The sequence below is a fragment of the Eubalaena glacialis genome, chromosome 3 (assembly GCF_028564815.1).
Source record: "Eubalaena glacialis isolate mEubGla1 chromosome 3, mEubGla1.1.hap2.+ XY, whole genome shotgun sequence".
Lineage (NCBI taxonomy): Eukaryota > Metazoa > Chordata > Mammalia > Artiodactyla > Balaenidae > Eubalaena > Eubalaena glacialis.
This window is the reverse complement of record NC_083718.1, coordinates 47,839,897-47,863,142: the sequence shown is the minus strand read 5'-3', so window position 1 is coordinate 47,863,142 and position 23,246 is coordinate 47,839,897. Positions and strand designations below refer to the sequence as shown.

The 23,246-nt window shown below is 37.2% G+C and overlaps 1 protein-coding gene across 5 annotated transcripts in view; it reads left to right on the top strand.

Moving 5' to 3' along the window:
- The window catches only part of HMCN1 (hemicentin 1), a 508,722-nt gene that overhangs the window by 472,488 nt on the left and 12,988 nt on the right, over positions 1-23,246 (top strand). For 3 of the 5 annotated variants that reach the window (XM_061187531.1, XM_061187529.1, XM_061187530.1), the window contains 4 exons: positions 5,933-6,058; positions 8,780-8,908; positions 10,829-11,179; positions 14,793-14,912. In XM_061187531.1, coding sequence (XP_061043514.1) covers positions 5,933-6,058; positions 8,780-8,908; positions 10,829-11,179; positions 14,793-14,912 — 726 coding nt within the window. The remainder of the gene's footprint in view (positions 1-5,932; positions 6,059-8,779; positions 8,909-10,828; positions 11,180-14,792; positions 14,913-23,246) is intronic. The other 2 variants (XM_061187532.1, XM_061187534.1) reach the window with 2 other exon arrangements.

The window sequence follows — 23,246 nt, the reverse complement described above, 5'->3', positions numbered from 1 at the left end:
CATTGGGCTGCATGTGTCTTTTTGAACTATGTTTTTCTCTGGGTATATGCCCAGTAGTGCGATTGCTGAATCATATGGTAATTCTATTTTTAGTTTTTTAAGGAACCTCCATACTGTCCTCCATAGTGGCTGTATCAATTTACATTCCCACCAACAGTGCAAGAGGGTCCCTTTTTCTCCACACCCTCTCCAGCATTTGTTGTTTGTAGATTTTCTGATGCCCATTCTAACTGGTGTGAGGGAATACCTCACTGTAGTTTTGATTTGCATTTCTCTAATAATTAGTGATGTTGAGCAGCTTTTCATGTGCTTCTTGGCCATCTGTATGTCTTCTTTGGAGAAATGTCTGTTTAGGTCTTCTGCCCATTTTTGGATTGGGTTGTTTCTTTTTTTAATATTGACTTGCATGAGCTGTTTATACATTTTACAGATTAATCCTTTGTCCGTTGATTTGTTTATAAATATTTTCTCCCATTCTGAAGGTTCTCTTTTCATCTTGTTTATGGTTTCCTTTTCTGTGCAAAAGCTTTTAAGTTTCATTAGGTCCCATTTGTTTATTTTTGTTTTTATTTCCATTACTGTAGGAGGTGGATCAAAAAAGATCTTGCTGTGATTTATGTCAAAGAGTGTTCTTCCTATGTTTTCCTCTAAGAGTTTGATAGTGTCCGGTCTTACATTTAGGTCTCGAATCCATTTTGAGTTCATTTTTGTGTATGGTGTTAGGGAGTGTTCTAATTTCATTCTTTTACATGTAGCTGTCCAGTTTTCCCAGCACCACTTATTGAAGAGACTGTCTTTTCTCCATTGTATATCCTTGCCTCCTTTTCATAGATTAGTTGACCATAGGTGCGTGGGTTTATCTCTGGGTTTTCTATCTTGTTCCATTGATCTATGTTTCTGTTTTTGTGCCACTACCATATTGTCTTCATTACTGTAGCTTTATACTATAGTCTGAAGTCATGGAGTCTGATTCCTCAAGCTCCGTTTTTTGCCCTCAAGACTGTTTTGGCTATTCGGGGTCTTTTGTGTCTCCATACAAATTTTAACATATTTTGTTCTAGTTCTGTAAAAAATGCCATTGGTAATTTGATAGGGATTGCACTGAATCTGTAGATTGCTTTGGGTAATATAGTCATTTTCACAATATTGATTCTTCCAAACAAAGAACATGGTATATCTCTCCATCTGTTGGTATCATCTTTAATTTCTTTCATCAATGTCTTATAGTTTTCTGCATACAGGTCTTTTGTCTCCCTAGGTAGGTTTATTCCTAGGTATTTTATTCTTTTTGTTGCAATGATAAATGGGAGTGTTTCCTTAATTCCTCTTTCAGATTTTTCATCATTAGTGTATAAGAATGCAAGAGATTTCTGTGCATTAATTTAGTATCCTGCAACTTTACCAAATTCATTGATTAGCTCTAGTAGTTTTCTGGTGGCATCTTTAGGATTCTCTATGTATAGTATCATGTCATCTGCAAACAGTGACAGTTTTACTTCTTCTTTTCCAATATGTATTCCTTTTATTTCTTTTTCTTCTCTCATTGCCATGGCTAGGACTTCCAAAACTATGTTGAATAATAGTGGTGAGAGTGGACATCCTTGTCTCATTCCTGATCTTAGAGGAAATGCTTTCAGTTTTTCACCATTGAGAATGATGTTTGCTGTGGCTTTGTCATATATGACCTTTATTATGTTGAGGTAGGTTCTCTCTATGCCCACTCTGGAGAGTTTTTATCATAAATTGGTGTTGAATTTTGTCAAAAGCTTTTTCTGCATCTATTGAGATGATCATACGGTTTGTCTTCTTCAATTTGTTAATATGGTGTATCACATTGATTGATTTGCATATATTGAAGAATCCTTGCATCCCTGGGATAAATCCCACTTGGTCATGGTGTATGATCCTTTTCATGTGTTGTTGGATTCTGTTTGCTAGTATTTTGTTGAGGATTTTTGCGTCTATATTCATCAGTGATATTGGTCTGTAATTTTCTTTTTTTTATTATCTTTGTCTGGTTTTGGTATCAGGGTGATGGTGGCCTCATAGAATGAGTTTGGGTGTGTTCCTTCCTCTGCAAATTTTTGGAAGAGTTTGAGAAGGATTGGGTGTTAGCTCTTCTCTAAATGTTTGATAGAATTCACCTGTGAAGCTATCTGGTCCTGGACTTTTGTTTGTTGGAAGATTTTTAACCACAGTTTCAATTTCATTACTTGTTATTGTTCTGTTCATATTTTCTATTTCTTCCAGGTTCAGCCTTGGAAGGTTATACCTTTCTAAGAATTTGTCCATTTCTTCCAGGTTGTCCTTTTTATTGGCATAGAGTTGCTTGTAGTAGTCTCTTAGGATGCTTTGTATTTCTGCAGTGTCTGTCGTAACTTCTCCTTTTTCATTTCTAATTTTATTGGTTTGATTCCTGTCCGTCTTTTTCTTGATGAGTCTGGCTAATGGTTCATCAATTTTGTTTATCTTTTCAAAGAACCAGCTTTTAGTTTTTTGATCTTTGTTATTGTTTTCTTTGTTTCTATTTCATTTATTTCTGCTCAGATCTTTATGATTTCTTTCCTTCTGCTAACAATGGGTTTTGTTTGTTCTTCTTTCTCTAGTTCCTTTAGGTGTAAGGTTAGATTGTTTATTTGAGATTATTCTTGTTTCTTGAGGTAGGATTATGTAGCTATAAACTTCCCACTTAGAACTGCTTTTGCTGCATCCCATAGGTTTTGGATCATCGTGTTTTCATTGTCATTTGTCTCTAGGTATTTTCTGATTTCCTCTTTGATTTCTTCAGTGATCTCTTGGTTATTTAGTAACGTATTGTTTAGCCTCCACGTGTTAGTGTTTTTTACATTTTTTTCCTTGTAATTGATTTCTAGCGTTGTGGTCAGAAAAGATGCTTGATATGATTTCAATTTTCTTAAATTTACTGAAGCTTGGTTTATGACCCAAGATGTGATCTATCCTGGAGAATGTTCCATGTGCACTTGAGAAGAAAGTGTAATCTGCTGTTTTTGGATGGAATGTCTTATAAATATCAATTAAATCTATTTGGTCTATTGTGTCATTTAAAGCTTCTGTTTCCTTATTTATTTTCATTTTGGATGATCTGTCCATTCGTGTAAATGAGGTGTTAAAGTCCCCCACTATTATTGTGTTACTGTCGATTTCCTCTTTTATAGCTGTTAGCAGTTGCCTTATGTATTGAGGTGCTCCTATGTTGGGTGTATATATATTTATAATTGTTATATGTTCTTCTTGGATTGATCCCTTGATCGTTATGTAGTGTCCTTCCTTGTCTCTTGTAACATTCTTTATTTTAAAGTCTATTTTATCTGATATGAGTATTGCTACTCCAGCTTTCTTTTGATTTCCATTTGCATGGAATATCTTTTTCCATCCCCTCACTTTCAGTCTAATTGTGTCCCTAAGTCTGAAGTGGGTCTTTTGTAGACAGCATATATATGCATCTTGTTTTTGCATCCATTCAGCTAGCCTGTGTCTTTTGGTTGGAGCATTTAATCCATTCACATTTAAGGTAATTATCAATATGTATGTTCCTATGACCATTTTCTTAATTGTTTTGGGTTTGTTTTTGTAGGTCCTTTTCTTCGCTTGTGTTTCCCACTTAGAGAAGTTCCTTTAGCATTTGTTGTTGAGCTGGTATGGTGGTGCTGAATTCTCTTAGCTTTTGCTTGTCTGTAAAGCTTTTGATTTCTCCATCGAATCTGAATGAGATCCTTGCCGGGTAGAGTAATCTTGGTTGTAGGTTCTTCCCTTTCATCACTTTAAGTATATCATGCCACTCCCTTCTGGCTTGTAGAGTTTCTGCTGAGAAATCAGCTGTTAACTTCATGGGAGTTCCCTTGTATGTTATTTGTCGTTTTTCCCTTGCTGCTTTCAATAATTTTCCTTTGTCTTTAATTTTTGCCAATTTGATTACTATGTGTCTCGGAGCGTTCCTCCTTGGGTTTATCCTGTATGGGACTTGCTGCACTTCCTGGACTTGGGTGGCTATTTCCTTTCCCATGTTAGGGAAGTTTTCGTCTATAACGTCTTCAAATATTTTCTCAAGTCCTTTCTCTCTCTCTTCTCCTTCTGGGTCCCCTATAATGCGAATGTTGTTGCGTTTAATGTTGTCACAGAGGTCTCTTAGGCTGTCTTCGTTTCTTTTCATTCTTTTTTCTTTATTCTGTTCCACAGCAGTGAATTCCACCATTCTGTCTTCCAGGTCACTTATCCGTTCTTCTGCCTCAGTTATTCTGCTATTGATTCCTTCTAGTGTAGTTTTCATTTCAGTTATTGTGTTGTTCATCTCTGTTTGTTTGTTCTTTAATTCTTCTAGGTCTTTGTTAAACATTTCTTGCATCTTCTCAATCTTTGCCTCCATTCTTATTCCGAGGTCCTGGATCATCTTCACTATCAGTATTCTGAATTCTTTTTCTGGAAGGTTGCCTATCTCCACTTCATTTAGTTGTGTTTCTTGGGTTTTATCTTGTTCCTTTATCTGGTACATAGCCCTCTGCCTTTTCATCTTGTCTCTCTTTCTGTGAATGTGGTTTTTGTTCCACAGGCTGCAGGATTGTAGTTCTTCTTGCTTCTGGTGGATGAGGCTATTAAGAGGCTTATGCAAGTTTCCTGATGGGAGGGACTGGTGGCGGGTAGAGCTGACTGTTGCTCTGGTGGGCAGAGCTCAGTAAAACTTTAATCCGTTTGACTGCTGATGGGTGGGGCTGGGTTCCCTCTCTGTTGGTTGTTTGGCCTGAGGCAACCCAACACTGGAGCCTACCTGGGCTCTTTGGTGGGGCTAATGGCAGCCTCTGGGAGGGCTCACGCCAAGGAGTACTTCCCAGAACTTCTGCTGCCAGTGTCCTTGTCCCCACGGTGAGCCACAGCCACACCCCGCCTCTGCAGAATACCCCCCAACACTAACAGGTAGGTCTGGTTCAGTCTCCCCTGTGGTCACTGCTCCTTCCCCTGGGTCCCGATGCACACACTACTTTATGTGTGCCCTCCAAGTGTGGAGTCTGTGTTTCCCCCAGTTCTGTCAAAGTCCTGCAATCAAATCCCAGTAGCCTTCAAAGTCTGATTCTCTAGGAATTCCTCCTCCCGTTACCAGACCCCCAGGTTGGGAATCCTGACGTGGGGCTCAGAACCTTCACTCCAGTGGGTGGACTTCTGTGGTATAAGTGTTCTCCAGTCTGTGAGTCACCCACCCAGCAGTTATGGGATTTGATTTTACTGTGATTGCGCCCCTCCTACCCACTCATTGTGGCTTCTCCTTTGTCTTTGGATGTGGGGTATCTTTTTTGGTGAGTTCCAGTGTCTTCCTCTTGATGATTGTCCAGCAGCTAGTTGTGATTCTGGTGTTCTCGCAAGAGGGAGTGATAGCACGTCCTTCTACTCTGCCATCTTGCTTCCAATCTCCCTTTGTAACTTCTTAATGGTGCCTTATCTAATCCATGTGCCGTGTCCTGGGCTGGATTGTAATACCATGCATCATGTATGTGATCCATGCAAAAATGAAATGGAAGCAAATGCTATACATTACAGGTTTCATCTTCTAATTACATAACCATGTTTTTTAACATTTCCCCTATTATATTATGAATTTTTTTCACAAAATCATAATTTATATGTATATATATATACTTATATATAATGTATAAATATGTAATTTTTCTTTTTCTAGGAGGAGGAAGTGGTTGGTATGGCTACCAGCTATGTGAAGTAATATTTTGTTTTTTATTTTTATCATAACGTCTTAAAATAAAGTACGTTACATAACTTGATTGATTTAAACACTTTAACCTTACACCATGATTATATAATCATCTATATTAGTTTATGATATCCTTAAAATCTGAAGGTATAATTTTTATGTAAAGTCGGAAGAAATCACTTTCTCAATCTGCATTACCTTTGTCCTTCTATCAAGATGTAAATGAGTGTAGACAGAATGTATGCAGACCAGATCAGCACTGCAAGAACACCCGCGGTGGCTATAAGTGCATTGATCTTTGTCCAAACGGAATGACCAAGGCAGAAAACGGAACCTGCATTGGTGAGTGTCTGGCTATCTCAGTGACTGAGATTCGTTTACCATCAACAAGCCAAATAAGGCATCCATTCTTAAAACTAATGATTAGAATAAATTTAATCTAACAAGGAAATATCTTTTTCTATAGGTTTTTTACTCCCAACTTCTAGTATTGTTGAGCTCTGGGGTCCCAGGGTCATGGCTATACCAGGAAATGAAAGCTCACCAGGGAGACATAGCCCATTTTGAGCTCCCATCAGTTACACAATTGGTTTATATAGTTTAATATCCACATACATTAATATTATGTCATATAATTTCTAATATGAAATTTAGCATATATATTAAGAATTTCATTGGAAGGGTTAAGAAAAAAATTATGTTTGTAGAGATTTATTAAAAGTTCAAAATATAATTATTTTAAAACTAAATATTCTTTAAATGTCAAATCAATAACCAGGCAATAAAGTAAATTATATTTCTCCCTAAGTTTGTTCTTTGTGTGCCTATTCTGTACCAGTCTGCCATAGTTAGCAGAACTATGAGGTGCACAATGTACAAAACTGAAACTGATAGCATGCCTGCTCTCATGTACTTACAATCAACTGGGGTAGATCGGCCAACTCCACTCCCCTCACCAAAAGAAAAAAAAAAAAAAAAAACTATTATGCAAGTTGGGATGAAATATCATAAAAGAGGTACAAATAAAATTGTACCAGTGTACTCGGAAGAATGATCATATCTAATAGGAGTGACTATCAGCAGTGTCATAGAAGTGATCACATTTAAATATAGTCTTGAATGGAATGTTAATAGATGGAGGTGGTAGAAAAAGGAAAGAAAAATAGCCCTGTATGAGGGGGCAAGAGCTGGACTTAGAGAAAACATGTTAAACTTCATCCTCCTTTCTTTTTTTTTTTTTTTAACCTTGTTTTATCAGTTTTCTATTGCTACTATAACAAATTACCACAATACTGACAGTTTAAAGCAACACAAATTTACATTCTTACAATTCTTGAGGTCAGAAGTCCAAAACGGGTCTCACTGCGATAAAATCATGCTGTTGACATGGCTGTGTTCCTTCTGGGTTCACTAGGAGAGAAAATGTTCTCTTGCCTTCTCCAGCTTCTCAAGGCCACCCACTCTCCTTTGCTTGTGGTCCTCTTACTACATTTTCAAAGCCAGAAATTTTGGGCTGAATTCTTCTTGTGTTGCCGTATGTCTGGGTTTCCACTTTGCTGCCTCCCTCTTCTACTTTTTTTAAGGGCCCCTGTGATTAGATTGGATTTATGAACTAGGATACTCTTCCCACCTCAATGTAATCACATCTGCAGAGTCCATTTTGCCATTTAAGGGAACATATTCACATGTTCCAAGGATTAGGACATGGATATCTTCAGGGAGTCTTTATTTTGCCTGCAACATACCCTATTCCAGATTGTTACACAGTGGTTTCTCCACCCATCCTCCTTTCTTGACAGCTATTTGACCTCAAACAAGTCTTAAGATGACACAGAAATTTGAGTTTAAGTTTCTCATTTTAAAAAATGGGACATTTTAAGAATTTCATACTGAAGTATTTATTAATAAAGTTACAATCTATCTTGGATTTGTTTCAAAATAATATAAGAGTGAGGGGAGGGTGTAGATATAAATGAGGGAGTATTGACCACTTGTTGATACTAGTTGAGGTAAATGGAAGTTTAGTATACTTAAAAAAAAAAGTAAGGGGGGTGGACTATCAGATTTCAAAGACTCCTCAGCAATATGGATATAGGTAAATATTTTTCTTAATTCCTAAGAATAGTAGCCAACTCACAGCATCATATGCAGTTATGTGTAACTAAGTATTTTTAAGAATCTTGATTCTGTAATTATGTATAAGATTAATTAGAAATGAGAGAAGCTGAAATATCAGAAGATGTTTAAGAAACTACAGCAAAAATATAGCTAAATGAGGAAATGGAAAGTGGGGATATATGGGTTTGTTTGAAGGAAGTAGAATTACCCAATCTTGGAAACAGAGAATAGGTTTAAAGATAACTCTGAGGTTTGCAGCCAGGTTGACTGGGGAATAAAAGAATACTGTTATTATAAATAAGGGAGTAGTGATAAGATACTGGATACATGCTGAGTTTGAAGTACTAGTAAAACATGGCAATGGAGATGAGCAGCCAGCAGCTAGAAATTTGGGACTGTGGATAAGTAGCAATGTGGAAATGTTGCTGTTAAGTCCACATCAGCAAGCTCACTAGAGTCACTAGTATAAATAGGATGGCCATAAAAGGAGGGATATAGTAAAGGGGGGAAAGCTGAGAAGAAAACTCTTCCCGTAGTAGGGAGCAAGAAGAGGAAAAGGGACCCGTTAACAAGTGGCAGAGCTGGGACTTGAACCCAGGTTTTCTGACTCCAGGTCTCAACCACGTGGTGAGAAATGCAACGTTCTAAGCAATTAAAATGTTCATTTTAAATATAATGACTTGCCGCATAGCACAGGGAGATCAGCTCAGTGCTTTGTGACCACCTGGAGGGGTGGGATAGGGAGGGTGGGAGGAAGATGCAAGAGGGAGGGGATATGGGGATATAGGTATATGTATAGCTGATTCACTTTGTTATAAAGCAGAAACTAACAACATTGTAAAGCAATTATACTCCAATAAAGATGTTAAAAAATAAATAAATATAATGACTTTAGGTTTTGAAATAGGAAATGTTATTGCTTTTTATTGCCCTCCATGTCTCTAGATATTGATGAGTGTAGAGATGGGACCCATCAGTGCAGATATAACCAGATATGTGAGAATATGAGAGGCAGCTATCGTTGTGTATGTCCAAGAGGTTACCGGTCTCAAGGAATTGGAAGACCCTGTATGGGTAAGTTAACAGGAACTCTTATTGAGTAATAAAGGCTGGGTAACTATTTTACCAGCTTGGTTAGGACCACTCTATCCTCAAATACTTTCTTGCTACAATTAGATTTGTAAGTTGGTTTAAGTAGTCCATTACATAAGTTGAATTACTTCTTAGAGACTTCATATTGAATTCAATTTACACTGACTTTCAAGTGATAATAATAACTACTTACGGAGTGCTTACTATGCACTATACATATCAAAGTGAGGCTGTGGTATAATTACCATGACGACTTAATTATGAAGATTAGCTCATTGATTATCTCTCTATGCATGTGATGTAAATGTTTGCATAGATACATTTTATTTGAATATGAAGTATATCTGTATGTACTATGAATGTTTAGTTATGAAGGATTAAAATGTCAACACACAATTTAAGTGAATTGATAATTATTACTTTATCTACCATATGTTTTGTGCATACTATATGCCATTCCCTGTGCTAAGAATCTCATTTAATTCTCCCAATTGCCTATTTGTTTCCATCTTAGTTATAGTTGAATGTAAAGTAAGGCAGGTAACGATAGTAGAAGACGTCTATAAGAAGGTAACCATATGCTTTTTTTTAAATTAATACATTTACAATCAAGAAACTGACCTATAAAATTATATTTCACCTCAGAATATTTACATTTACATGCAGAAAAAAAAATTGTGTGAGCTTTTAAATACTGGCCTTTGGTTTGCATGCTATTATATCAATACTTTTAAAATTGGATGCCTTGGTTGTCTATTTAATTCTTTATAGCAAATTCTTCCATAAAGACTTAGTTCTGTCCTTATGTAGTCCCTAGCATAGTACTTTGCACATAGAAAATGTTTAATGTAGTATCATTATTATGAATGCTTTTAAAATAAATACTTTTTAATAGCAGGAATATCATTTTAGTCTTCTATTTAGATATTGTAATTTGTATATAATTTAACATTTTGATCAGTCATTACAGTGACCTAGCAGAATGAAATGTGTTTATTTGTTCACTAATTTGACTTGAAGCTGAATGTCAGAAATTGGGCTGGGGGATAAGTCAGTGAAGAAGGTAGGGCCATTGCCTTAAAGAGATTTAAAATGTTAATTTTAACTTTTGCCTACTAAAATAATTTTTAAAGCACAATTTACTACTTTTATTCTACTTATTCATGTTGTTTTCTTTCATGCCACTGTGGTAATGAATTAAAGAATTTGCTTTTGATCTCTGGTCTTTATTCACTTTTTCAATTTACAAGAAGAGTTAGGAGTACATACTCTGTGTTGACCTAGGAATAGAAAGAAAAATAACTTTAATTTTTGAACTTTGAGTTTATCTTAGGAAGAATGATTCTGTATCTTCATTTCCTTCTTTTTAATTTTTTTAAGAAAATGTGCTTGACATGATTATTCATTAATAATTATTGATGCAAAAGAAACAAAGGAAAATAAAACTATTTGTAGGTGTACATTGTACATTCTTGCATCTGAAACTTGTAATTATATGAAAGATTAGAAGCACTAGTGATCAATATTGTAATTAAATGCAAACTAGAGATCTGACTGCATTCTTCACTCCACCAACAAAATTAAGATCTATATGTTAGCTTTGAACTCTAGTTTTTCTGGATTCAAGACCACATTTTCCATTATGACCCTATATGATTCTACTGTACATGTAAAACAATCTTCAGGGAGAGTCATAGAATCTATATATTCATAGCTGAATGATGAAAGCTTTTTCAAAAGTTCACAACAGCTGAGAAATTACTGTATTCCCTGCTTTGGAGGGTAACATAATGTCTTCAGTTTGTTTCACAGACTGATTCTTTATTCCTGTGTTTTCTGTGTGTATATGTGTGTATGTTTTGTTTTTTTTTCTCTTTTTTATGTATCATGGCACACGAGCAGACATTAATGAATGTGAACAAGTGCCTAAGCCTTGTGCATATCAGTGCTCCAACACCCCCGGCAGCTTCAAGTGTATGTGTCCACCAGGACAACATTTATTAGGGGACGGGAAATCTTGCGCTGGATTGGAGAGGCTGCCAAATTATGGCACTCAGTACAATAGCTATAACCTTGCACGGTTCTCCCCCGTGAGAAACAACTATCAACCTCAACAGCATTACAGACAGTACTCACATCTCTACAGCTCCTACTCAGAGTATAGGAACAGCAGAACGTCTCTCTCCAAGACTAGAAGGACTATTAGAAAAACTTGCCCTGCAGGCTCTGAGGCGAGCCATGACACATGTGTAGGTAAATGTCAGCCATATTCCATTTCCTTTCTGTGGGCTCACTTCATGGACCAGAGTCTAAGCATATATACAGCACCTGTGAGAGTTTGTGTGTAGTGAACTACAGCTGATCTCAAATCTGGGATGACCTAAGTTTCAAGACATTTACTCTGGCACCTAAAACTATTACCAGTTTTATCAAATGATGTATTTACATGTGTACATTCTGATAATGTATTGTTTTGTATTGGCAGTTTCTCTTTTTTGATCACCCCTGAAAGTGTTACTAAATTTAATGCTATATAGAAATAAAATTCAGTGGCATCCAGAATATGGTGTTTAAAAAAAGAATATGCATCTTGCCACCATAATATAATACTATCAGATTATGGCTTTATCTGATGGGGGCCAAAGCAGTGGGTTAAAAGTGAAACTCTCAGCTACTGTGTGGACTGCTTGTTCTGTCTGCAACCAGCACTGCCGTGACTGTTGTTACACACTCCCCATGGAACCTCTCAGTTCAATTATTTTGTATATATGTAAGTCACTGAAAAGATAATGTAAGCCAGGACAAAACTAACTTGTTTCCACTGTTCTAACATATGTGCTTTCAGTATCTTTACCTAAACTCAAGTCTGTAATTTAATTTGTTTGCAAAAGTGAAGTGTAATTTCCAACTCAAAAATTGAGACCTTGTCTTCAGTTAAGTTGCAAACAATTCCATCTGTCATTCATTTAATTCAATTTTCTGTGAGTATCCACAGTTTGCATGTCACTGAGCTATGCACCAAGGGGAATTAGCAAACACAAATTAGCCCCACAGTTTGTCAGAAGAAATGAGAAAGCAAAGAAGAAAGGGAGGAGGGAGGCAAGAGGGGAGGGAAGAAAGAAATTCTGTATAAATTTGAAGACCCCTATGCTAACCTCATGTTCTTGAATTTTTCGTAAGCATTCCACACGTTGCTTATTCTCGCCCAGATATGCTCTCTGTTAAACATTTTTTAGATATTTAAAAGAAATATCTTCTGACTTCAGTTTTTGTCATTTCTTTTTCTACCCTTCTCCAAGCCCTGTTCCTGCATCATTATCTTCTTAGACATGCTTCCTTAGTCACTCTTAGGCAGACTCAGCTTCTCACATTATCTCCACTCAGCTGGACCTTCAAACCCTCTGGATCCTTACTCTTTAACCTTTATTCTCTAGGCCCAGGTGTTCCCAGAACTTTTCTGTCTGGCTGTCTTGAAGTACCTAAAGCATAATATGATGCACATGGAATCTCCTCCCTGTGATCAGCTTCCTAGAACTGTGGACAGTGCTAGTTTCTTTTACTCCTTGAACTTGAAACATTCATGGGTTCATTAACAACTCTCAACATTTTGCCCCATATGGTCAAACACTACTTAATTACTAAACCTGTGGACTCCACTGTCCTTGGGAGTATGTCAAACATTGCTCTCAGCCTGCTCCAAACCATTCTTATTGGTTTTTTTCCATTGGTAATTTTGGTAATTTTTCATGCCCACAATTTTTACCTCTTTGTTAGTGAAACTTTTCACTATTTTATTGACAGAATTAACATCTGACATTTTGTCTTTCAATGTTTCTTCTGAATAGTCATTCCCACTGAAGGGTTTTCATATCCTATTAACATTCCATTCTCTGCCTTCGTCTTAGACAACTCTTCTCTTCTACCTTTACTCTCCTGCTCCAAAAATCCTTGTTTATGCTCTGATAAATGAGTGAAATGGTATTTCCCACACCATATACCATCTAGTCAATTTCTTCTAGATCATCTGAAGGTCCAAGTCATTTGAAGAAAGAGTCCCTGATTAATAACCAGTTCTCCATTTCTTTATCACAATCTGTGCCCTGTAGTTTCATCACAGTAGAGTCTTATGAATGTTTTCTGTGTCTTTGTGTTTATATTACACTAATATGTTTATATGAATCACCTTCCCGAAACCATCTACTATGTGAGGCAGCTACTATTTCAGAGTGAGGACTAATCTTGGAGACTCTAAAGTAAATTTCTATAACTAGTCTATGACTGGATATTTAAGTTTTATTTGGGGGCAATAAATAGGCTTAGACATTTAGAAATATTTCTTAAAATATGGTGAGTATTTTCTGGCGTTGGTACTAATAAAGAAATTTACACTAAGATTGCAGACAGCTTTGGAATTATGTAACAAGCAACCTGCAGTAAACACCAAATGCCTTTAATTAACCATCTAGGATAGACAGCTTACAAAAGATTCAGATTAACACCATGGAATTTTGTTAGACTTGGGCTAAGATTTAGCTTTTTAGGGAATTGATTCCAAAGCTTAATAGGGAAAACGAATGTTGCATTGCTTCTGAACACCAAAATCACACTTGGGGCCACTTTAAAATTCATACTCTGGAAAGTGTGATGTCGACTACTTGGAGTTCAACGTCATTTACATTTCTGTTGTTATCTTAGGTTAAAGCCGATTATAAAGGGAAAAAGTAAAAATATATCAAAAGTTCTGCAATGAGTGCTTTGGTTAACCAAACTGGGGCAAAAACAGTGACAAATATTTGATGAGCGTTTGTCATTAACAGATTTTGAGTCATTGCAATTATCATCTGAGCATATGCACAATGAACAGGTCCTTTTGCTGAGTCATCTCCAGGATTTCACTTTGTCTTCCCTTTACTTCCAGCCCTCAGCACTCCTGCTCCCATTTCATACCACGTTCTCTTCCTTCTAACACTGGTTGGCACATTTTAATATTAGGCAAAACACAACTGAGACAAGAAATCTGAGGCCTCTCAAATCCCATCTCTCATTCTGAAAGCAAATATCAATTAATTTTTTACTATCTATTCCCACTCCTTTTATTGCTGTTTTCTTGACTTTGTTTAGTAATAGCAGGTAGCTTAGCTCTTTATAATTTATAAAATGTTTTTCATATATTACGTGTTCGAACCTTCCAACAAGCCTGTGAAGTAGGGAGATTGTATCAGTGACTCCTGTTGGTAGAAGAATCAACTGAGATCCTGAGAAGTTAGGTGGCTGGCCCAAAGTAACACAGCAACTATATGTATATCTAGTTGCCATTAGTACTTTACAATTGTATGACGTTGGATGAATATTCCTATCGCAAAGATAAAACCGCCTCCACTTAATGATATCTGCATATGGGAAAGCTACAAGCATGGCTGTTGGAGAGAGAGGGGCCGCTAAACTTTAAATAAAATAGAAACGAGTATTTCTTTTCCCAATTAATCTCAATAGAAACTTTATCTTTTAGGTAAATTCTACTGTGTTCTGTCAAGTGTTTAGTACCTTGGTGGTTTAGGATCCTGTACAGGTCTGTTTCATCTGTCATTCCAATCTTAATTACTTAACTAATATTGCAATTGGCCAGTTTGGGGCTTCAGCTCATATATGCTTATACACAGAAGAGATGTTCATATTTTATAATACAGGACAGTTTATATTGTACTCCATTAAAAACATACTGATATGAAACAGCTTTGAACATTTTTAAGCACAAGTATAAAATCAAGTTTTCTGTTGTATGTCAACAACTTGTTTATAGTTGATTCTGTCACAGTTTCTGCCTTTGTTTTGCATGGTTACACACACTGCTTTTTTTTCTGCACAGATATTGATGAATGTGAAAATAGAGACACCTGCCAGCATGAGTGTAAAAATACCTTTGGGAGCTATCAGTGTATCTGCCCACCTGGCTACCAACTCATGCTCAATGGAAAGACATGTCAAGGTGAGAAAACGTTGGGACATTTATTGCTACAACTTAACCTAAAACCAGTATAGGATAGGGTGAGAAATGTCTTTTTTTTGAATAATTTTTCTTCTAGTTGCTTCTTCTCCTCTCACATTCCCATGGGTCAGACTTATCTATAATCCTTGCTTTTGCAAGCAGGAGAAAGCAATTAAGCAAAGGAAGAGTTGAGAAACACTTTTGGTATGGTCTTACTAGAAGGAGCAAGAATGCCTAAGCCACTTCATAGCATATATATATATATTTAAAACTAAATGGAAATAGACCTCTTCAAACATGTTTTCACAGTTCAGCTAAGAAGAAAGGAGAAATGAGAAGAGTTCTCAGTAAACGTACCTCAGTATTAGGCATTATTTTATACTTTGTCTTAGTGATCAGTAGGTAATTGATTAATCCACTCATTCTTTGAGTCAAATGATGAGTAACAATCATGTGACAGAGTTGCAGGATACAGGAGGTTAAAACAGATGAATAATGTACACTCTCTTCCCTTTATGATCTCAGAGTCTAGTGGAGACAGACATGCAAATAAGTGCATAATCAACATACAAGGTTGTAGGTGTTATAACTGTTTTAGATAATGTGTAGTGATGGTAGAAAGAAAATCAATTTCAGTAGCAAAATTGTTACACAAAAATGTGAAAGGAGCATTGTATATTGATGAGGTGTAGTATGTTGTAACATGTCCTTGATCAAAAGAATATGAACTTGTATAAATCGTTAAAATCTTCTAAGAAACCACCTCAATTCCATGGACAAAATCTAAGAATATTAATAAGCCTCTGAATTTTATTAGTTTCTGTCATGTATAAAAGACTTCCCTTCACAAAAAACTTGCTAGGATGCAGCTCATGGAAATGTGTTCCAGAAACCAAGACCAGGATGCACAATGGCTTCACCTGAGTTACCATGAGCTTCCACACGCTTACTCAGCCCATTCACCCATCACACTCCCTGAGAGCCCCCACTGATCATGTGGGCTGAAGAAGGAAAATGAACTCAATAATAACCTTTACTCCCAGCCATCACTCAAACATTTATGAAGAACTTACCCTGTGAGGAACATCTTACTAAGTTTTGAAATACTGGAAGAACATATTTACATTATAGTTTTATGTTTTTCCAAAACAACTATTACCTCATTTTAATCAGCAGTATAGTTTTGTCAAGAACAATAATGTGTACCCATTCTACAGATGATAAAACTAATTCTCAGAGTGATTATGTGAGTCTCAATGTCCTAGAACCATCAAGAGCAAGGGTAGGACTTGATCACAGATCTCACAATGTCAGGAATGGTCCTTTGTCTCTCCTGTGATGCTGTGAACACCAGGGTCATTGTATTGTGGGAGCAGACAGAGGTTAGAGCACTTACGTTGTCCATATTTTATAACTTCTCCAGCTCTTCAATCCAAGAATCCTTCTGAAGAGGTGGCAGTGCACAACACTAACATTACACTCCCTACAGGTGCACCAGGCACCAAGGAAGGAAGGGGGTAGATACTGAAGCATTTGGAATAACCAGCCAGACTGCAAACTCCTTAGCCAGATTTTTTTTTTTATAAATTTATTTACTTTATTTATTTTTGGCTGCAATGGGTCTTCGTTGCTGCACACGGGCTTTCTCTAGTTGCAGCGAGTGGGGGCTACTCTTCGTTGTGGTGCACGGGCTTCTCATTGCAGTGGCTTCTCTTGTTACGGAGCACGGGCTCTTGGCACGTGGGCTTCAGTAGTTGTAGCATGCGGGCTCAGTAGTTGTGGCTTGCAGGCTCTAGAACACAGGCTCAGTAGTTGTGGCACACGGGCTTATATGCTCCACGGCATGTGGGATCTTCCCGGACTGGGACTCAAACCCGTGTCCCCTGCATTGGCAGGTGGATTCCTAACCACTGCGCCACCAGGGAAGCCCCTTTAGCCAGATTTTTAAGGGTTATATTATGTCATATTCTCATTAGAGGATTTTTTCCTCTCTAAATTATTCCAGTTTGTTTTTTTTAGTTGCCCTTGTCACTCATTCAGTTCAAAACATTTTTCAGCTTTCAGTTGTACTCCAGAGACTGGAAAATAATGTGCACAAATCAGAAACAGGTGTCATTTAAAATGTTTGCAATTTAAATGAGTTACATATTTTTGTGGTTTTAAAAAAAGACATGAGGGACTTCCCTGGTGGCACAGTGGTTAAGAATCCGCCTGCCAGAGCCTGCGCTCTAGAGCCCGAGAGCCACAGCTGCTGAGCCCACGTGCCACAACTACTGAAGCCCACTCACCTAGAGCCCGTGCTCTGTGACAAGAGAAGCCACCTCAATGAGAAGCCTGCGCACCTCAACAAAGAGTAGCCCCCACTCGACACAACTAGAGAAAGCCTGTGTGGAGAAACGAAGACCCAAAGCAGCCAAAAATTAATTAATTAATTAATTAATTATTTTAAAAGTTGTCTAAGAAAAGACATGAGAGACAACAATTATGACCTTTAAAGAAGTCTTTAAAGAATAACTTGGAGTCTTTATAGCTTTAGAAAGTGTTTGAGGCATTTATGAGGAACAAAATGCTACTTTTCATTCACAGATAAATTTTTGAAGCTTTATATATTAGTGATAGAAACGTCAGTAATAAAAGGGATATTAAAGTGAATTTGACATTGAATGAGGACAAAGACTAGTCTAAAGTGGAAGTCACCAGACTGCAAAATGAAAAACAAAAAACATGCCAATCATAATTTGCCCCAGAAGCAGAGAGGAGAAACTGAAAAATCCATATGCTAATTTTAAGCACCATTAATCTAATTCTAAAACTGTAAGAACACTACATGTTGGCATTGCATTCGAAATGAGTGTTCTAATCTATCCAAGTTTTTAAGAAGCAATTCATAATGTTTGTCAAGAATCTGAATTACTCTACACCCTCTATAAGACAAATGTTTCAAGTATGCTTATCCTAAATTACTTTTTTAATGTATCCAGAGCACTTGGTTAAATGCATTCATATGTTCTAAAGCTATTATTGTGAAAGTTTTCCAGCTCATCTTGGTATTCTTTTCATGTAGCAATAATACTTATGTTATGAAATCCCTATACTTTAATTTTTATCATAATAATTTTCTCATAATATTTTATAAAACCCAGACATCACCACACTGTCAGTTAACAGAAGACAGTCTTATTTCTCCATCTTTTCTAGCTTCTTTTTTTAAGACCAATGAGTAAAGTGAATGAACAGAGTGACTAGAGTGAATGCCTACAGGATACTTACTCCTGAGGAGATAGCAGTAGACAGAAGACAAAGGAGAGCTACTACCTTCCCCAAAGCTCAAATACTTTATGAAAGCTCTTCTATAGGAAGTGTACATTATTATGGAGCTAGAGACAAACACTTTGTATATTAGATTCTCATATCTCTGATAGATTTATTTGCAGCCAATGAAAATCTGTGATAAAGTAGCTGTTTTTTATGCCTGGATGTGTGTCCAGATTCTGACCTCCAATCACCATTTTCATGGACCCTAGCAGCCCACTGGCCTCCATGTTTCTGCATGAGTTCACTCTAAAAATTAAAGCTAAAATGAAATTTGGAGTATGGATGGGAAGGGAATTTTTTTTTATGGAGAGAAAAGAAGATAAGATTAATTGAATTTCTTTCACATTTTCCTAAAGGGCTTTTTACTTCATTCTGAGACAATCTCATTTTGTCAAGGAGATGGAGCACTTCTGGCAGATAAAATCATAATTAGAAATTGGTTTGCAGAGACAAAAGGCGAGATTTAACTGAAATAAAACATGTTTCACTCTGTTCCATTCCTGGAGGAAAACTAGTCCTAATATAAAATGAGTAATAGAAAGCACATTATGTCATTATCAGCACATCTAAGTAACTAAAAAGTCAAGTAAGTGATTTACTCCATATCATTCTAGCTTAATATCTTTTGACATTGTGCAGACTATTGTTAAGTTTAAAGTAACTAATTACATTGTATGTCATTTCCTTAAGAAATGGAATATATTTGGAACCAAATCTAAAAATGCTCATTTTTGACATAGAAATGCAAATGGCAAATAATTAAAAAATTTAACATTTATTCTCCATGATTTATATACTGTCTCTTGGAATATCTTCTCGCCTTTTTTTCTATAGTAATATTCCAAGTTATTTACAAGTTCATGAAAGAACTTCACAAATTTAACCCAAGATCAGTATAAATACCATCATGCAGATACCAAGTCACTACTATGAAATGACATAATAGTTACACATACCCATTGGTTGTGGCACCAATTCCATGACTGCAGTACATTTGACCTTTAGAACCTACCTGTCCAAAAAACTGATTTGGGTCCAATTATACATCAGAATCTATGTTTATTCAAATACTAAAGAAGAAAATGTTACAAGTGGCTCTGTGCAGCCCATTGACTTAAACTTTCTCTAAAATTAGTCTTCATATTTTTTGTTTACCTACTCCAAAAAGAAATTTGAAAACCTTATACTTCACTCATACTTGTAAAAATCAACCTCCAAATTTCTTACCATGTTTAAATAGTTACAGAGAATGTGAGTTCTGGCATTGTTATTTGGTGTTTACGTGCTTTCAATGTATTTTCATCAAAACTTTGGAACTGCACACTTAACTCAGTTACTGGAGGATGACCACCATATAATTTAAAAGTGTGTACTCATTGTAAAGGCAACCAGACTGTCAGAAAAATGTCTAAAGTCATTTTTCTGTTCAAGTAAAAGTGTTAGTAGGTGTTCCTATGACAGCCAGCTCACTTCTGAAATCTAATTTAAAATGGAGAGCTAAGACCATTGGTTTGTAGCCATGATGAAATAAGGCCTGCCACTATCAATATATGCCACCAATTCTCTTACGCTTCCTATGTGCCTGGAAGCATTGTATACCCTGTATCATAAAGAGATTTGCAATTAGTGGAAACATTTTTCTGTAAAGCAGAAGAAAGATGTAAGAGGGAAGAGTTTGGGAAAGGAGAACTCCAGGCCATAGGAAATTCTCAAGCAGATTGATTTTAGGAAGGAGAACTTACTTAGGGAAAATCAAAATCTGAATGGAAAGCAGGACAAGATGGTGGAGTAGATGGATCTTGAGCTCACATCCTCTCACAAGCACAACAAAATCACAACTAACTGCTCAACAACCATTGATTTAAAAAAAGACTGGAACCTACCAAAAAAGATAGTCTACATCCAAAGACATTAAGAAGAACCCCAATGAGACGGTACAAGGGGCTCACTCGCAATATAATCAAACCCCATGACCCCCGGGTGGGCAACCGACAAACTGGAGAACAGTTATATCACAGAAGTTCTCCCACAGGAGTGAGTTCTGAACCCCATGTCAGGCTCCCAGCCTGGGGGTCTGGCATTGGGAGAAGGAGCCCCCAGAGCACTTGATGTTGAAGGCCAGCGGGGCTTGAGTCCAGGAGCTCCACAGGAGTAGGGGAAACAGAGACCCACTCTTGGAGGGTGCATACAAGGTCTTGTGTACACCATGACCCAGGGCAAAAGCAGTGACTTCATTAGGAGCCTGGGCCAGACCTACCTGCTGGTCCTGGAGGATTTCCTGGGGAGGTGGGGGAGCAGCTGTGGCTCACTGTGGGGACAAGGACACCAGTGGCAGAGGTACCGGGGGTTATTTATTAGCATGAGCTCCCCTAGAGGCTGCCATCTTGGTACCATGATCTGGCCCCACCCAACAGCCTGTAGGCCCCAGTGCTGGACTCCTCGGGCCAAACAAGCAACAGGGCAGGAACACAGCCCCACACATCAGCAGGCAGGCTGCATAAGGACTTCCTGAGCCCACAGCCACCTCTAGACATGCCCTTTGACATGGCCCTACCCACCAGAGGGTCAAGACCCAGCTCCACCCACCAGAAGCAAGAAAACTACAGTCTGGCAGCCTGCAGAACTGAGTCCACAAACACAGATAAGAACCTACCCCGGGACTAGCTGGTCTCTGGCCCTTGGTGACAAGAAGGGAATGTACTTCTGGGACACATAGGACAACCCCTACAGGGAGCCACTTCTCCAAGGTCAAGAAACATAACTAACCTTCCACATACATAAAAATACAAATAGAAATCTAGACAAAATGAGGGGGAGAGGAGCATGTTCCAGACCAAGGAACAAGACAAAACCCCAGAAGAACAACTAAGTGACGTGGAGATAGACAATGTACCTGAGAAAGAGTTCAGAGTAATGATCATAAAGATGATCCAAGAACTCAGGAAAACAATGGATGCACAGAGCAAGAAGTTACAAGAAGTTTTTAACTAAGAGCTAGAAAATATAAAGAACAGCCAAACAGACTTGAATACAATAACTGAGGTGAAAAACACACTAGAAGGAATCAGTAACAGAATAAGTGAGGCAGAGAATGGATAAGTGAGCTGCAAGACAGAGTGGTGGAAATCACTGCCACATAACAGAATAAAGAAAAAAATGAAAACAAATGAGGATAGTTTAAGAGACCTCTGGGACAACATCAAACGTACCAACATTCACATTGTAGAGGTCCCAGAAGGAGGAGAGAGGGGGAAAGGGCCTCAGGAGATATAAAGAGATAATAGCCAAAAATTCCCTAACATGGGAAAGGAAACAGAAACCCATGTCCAGGAAGTGGAGAGAGTACCATATAGGATCAACCAAAGGAGGAACATGCCAAGGCACATAGTAATCAAACTGACAAAGAGAAAATATTAAAAGCAACAAGGGAAAAGCAACAAATAACCTCATGGGGGTTCCCTTGTATGTTATCAGCTGATTTTTCAGCAGAAAATCTGGCCAGAATAGAGTGGTACAATATAAATAAGGTGATGAAAGGGAAAAACCCACAACCTAAGATTCTCTACCCAGCAAGGCTCTCATTCAGATTTTGATGGAGAAATCAAAAGCTTTACAGACAAGCAAAAGCCAAAAGAATTCAGTACCACCAAACCAGCTTTACAACAAATGCTTAGGGAACGTCTCTAGGTGGAAAAGAAAAGGCCACAATTAGAAACAAGAAGATTACAAAATGGGAAAGCTCACTGGTAAAGGCACACCTACAGTAAAGGTGGGAAATCATCCATATTCAAATATGATATCTAACCCAGTAACTGTGAGAGGAGAGTAAAAATGCAGGATACTTGAAGTGCACTTGAAATTAAGAGATCAACAACTTAAAACAATCATGTATATATATAGACAGCTATATGAAAACCTAATGGCAAATGCAAACCAAAAATCTATAATAGATACACACACACACAAACAAACAAAAAAATGGAATCCAAACACAACTTTGAAGATAGTCATCAAATCACAAGAGAAGAGAACAAAAGAGGAAGGGAAGAAAAAACACCTACAAAAACAAATCCAAAAGAATTAACAAAATGGCAGTCAGAACATACATATAAATAATTACCTTAAATGTAAATGGATTAAATGCTCTAACCAAAAGACATGTTTACAAATGGATGAATTGATAGAAAAACAAGACTGGTATATATAGAGTCTACAAGAGACCACTTCAGATATAGGGACACATACAGACTGAAAGTGAGAGAATGGAAAAAGGTATTCCATGCAAATGGAAATCAAAAGAAAGCTGCAATAGCAATACTCATATCAGACAAAAGAGACTTTAAAATAAAGACTGCTACAAGAGACAAAGAAGAACACCACATAATGATCAAGGGATCAATCTAAGAAGAAGAGATAACAATTGTAACTATATTGGGTTGGCCAAAAAGTTCTTTCAGGTTTTTCCTTAAGATGTTACAGAAAAACCCGAACGAACTTTTTGGCCAACCCAATATATGCACCCAACATAGGAGCACCATAATATGTGAGGCAATTATTAACGGACATAAAAGGAGAAATTGACAGTAGCATAGTAATAGCGGGGGACTTTAACACCCCATTTATATCAATGGACAGATCATCCAGACAGAAAATCAGTAAGGAAGCACAGCGCTAAAGTGACACATTAGACCAGATGGACTTAATTGATGTTTATAGAGCATTCCATCCAAAAGCAGCAGAATACACATTCAAGTTCACATGGAATATACTCCAGGACTGATCACATTCTGGGCCACAAAGCAAGCCTCAGTAAACTTAAGAAAATTGAAATCATAATCAAGCATCTTTTCTGACCACAATGCTATGAGATTAGGAATCAACTACAAGAAAAAAACTGCAAAAAACACAAACACATGGAGGCTAAACAGTATGCTACTAAACAAATGGACCACTGAAGAAATCAAAGAGGAAATCAGAAAATACCTAGATACAAATGAAAACAAAAACATGATGATCCAA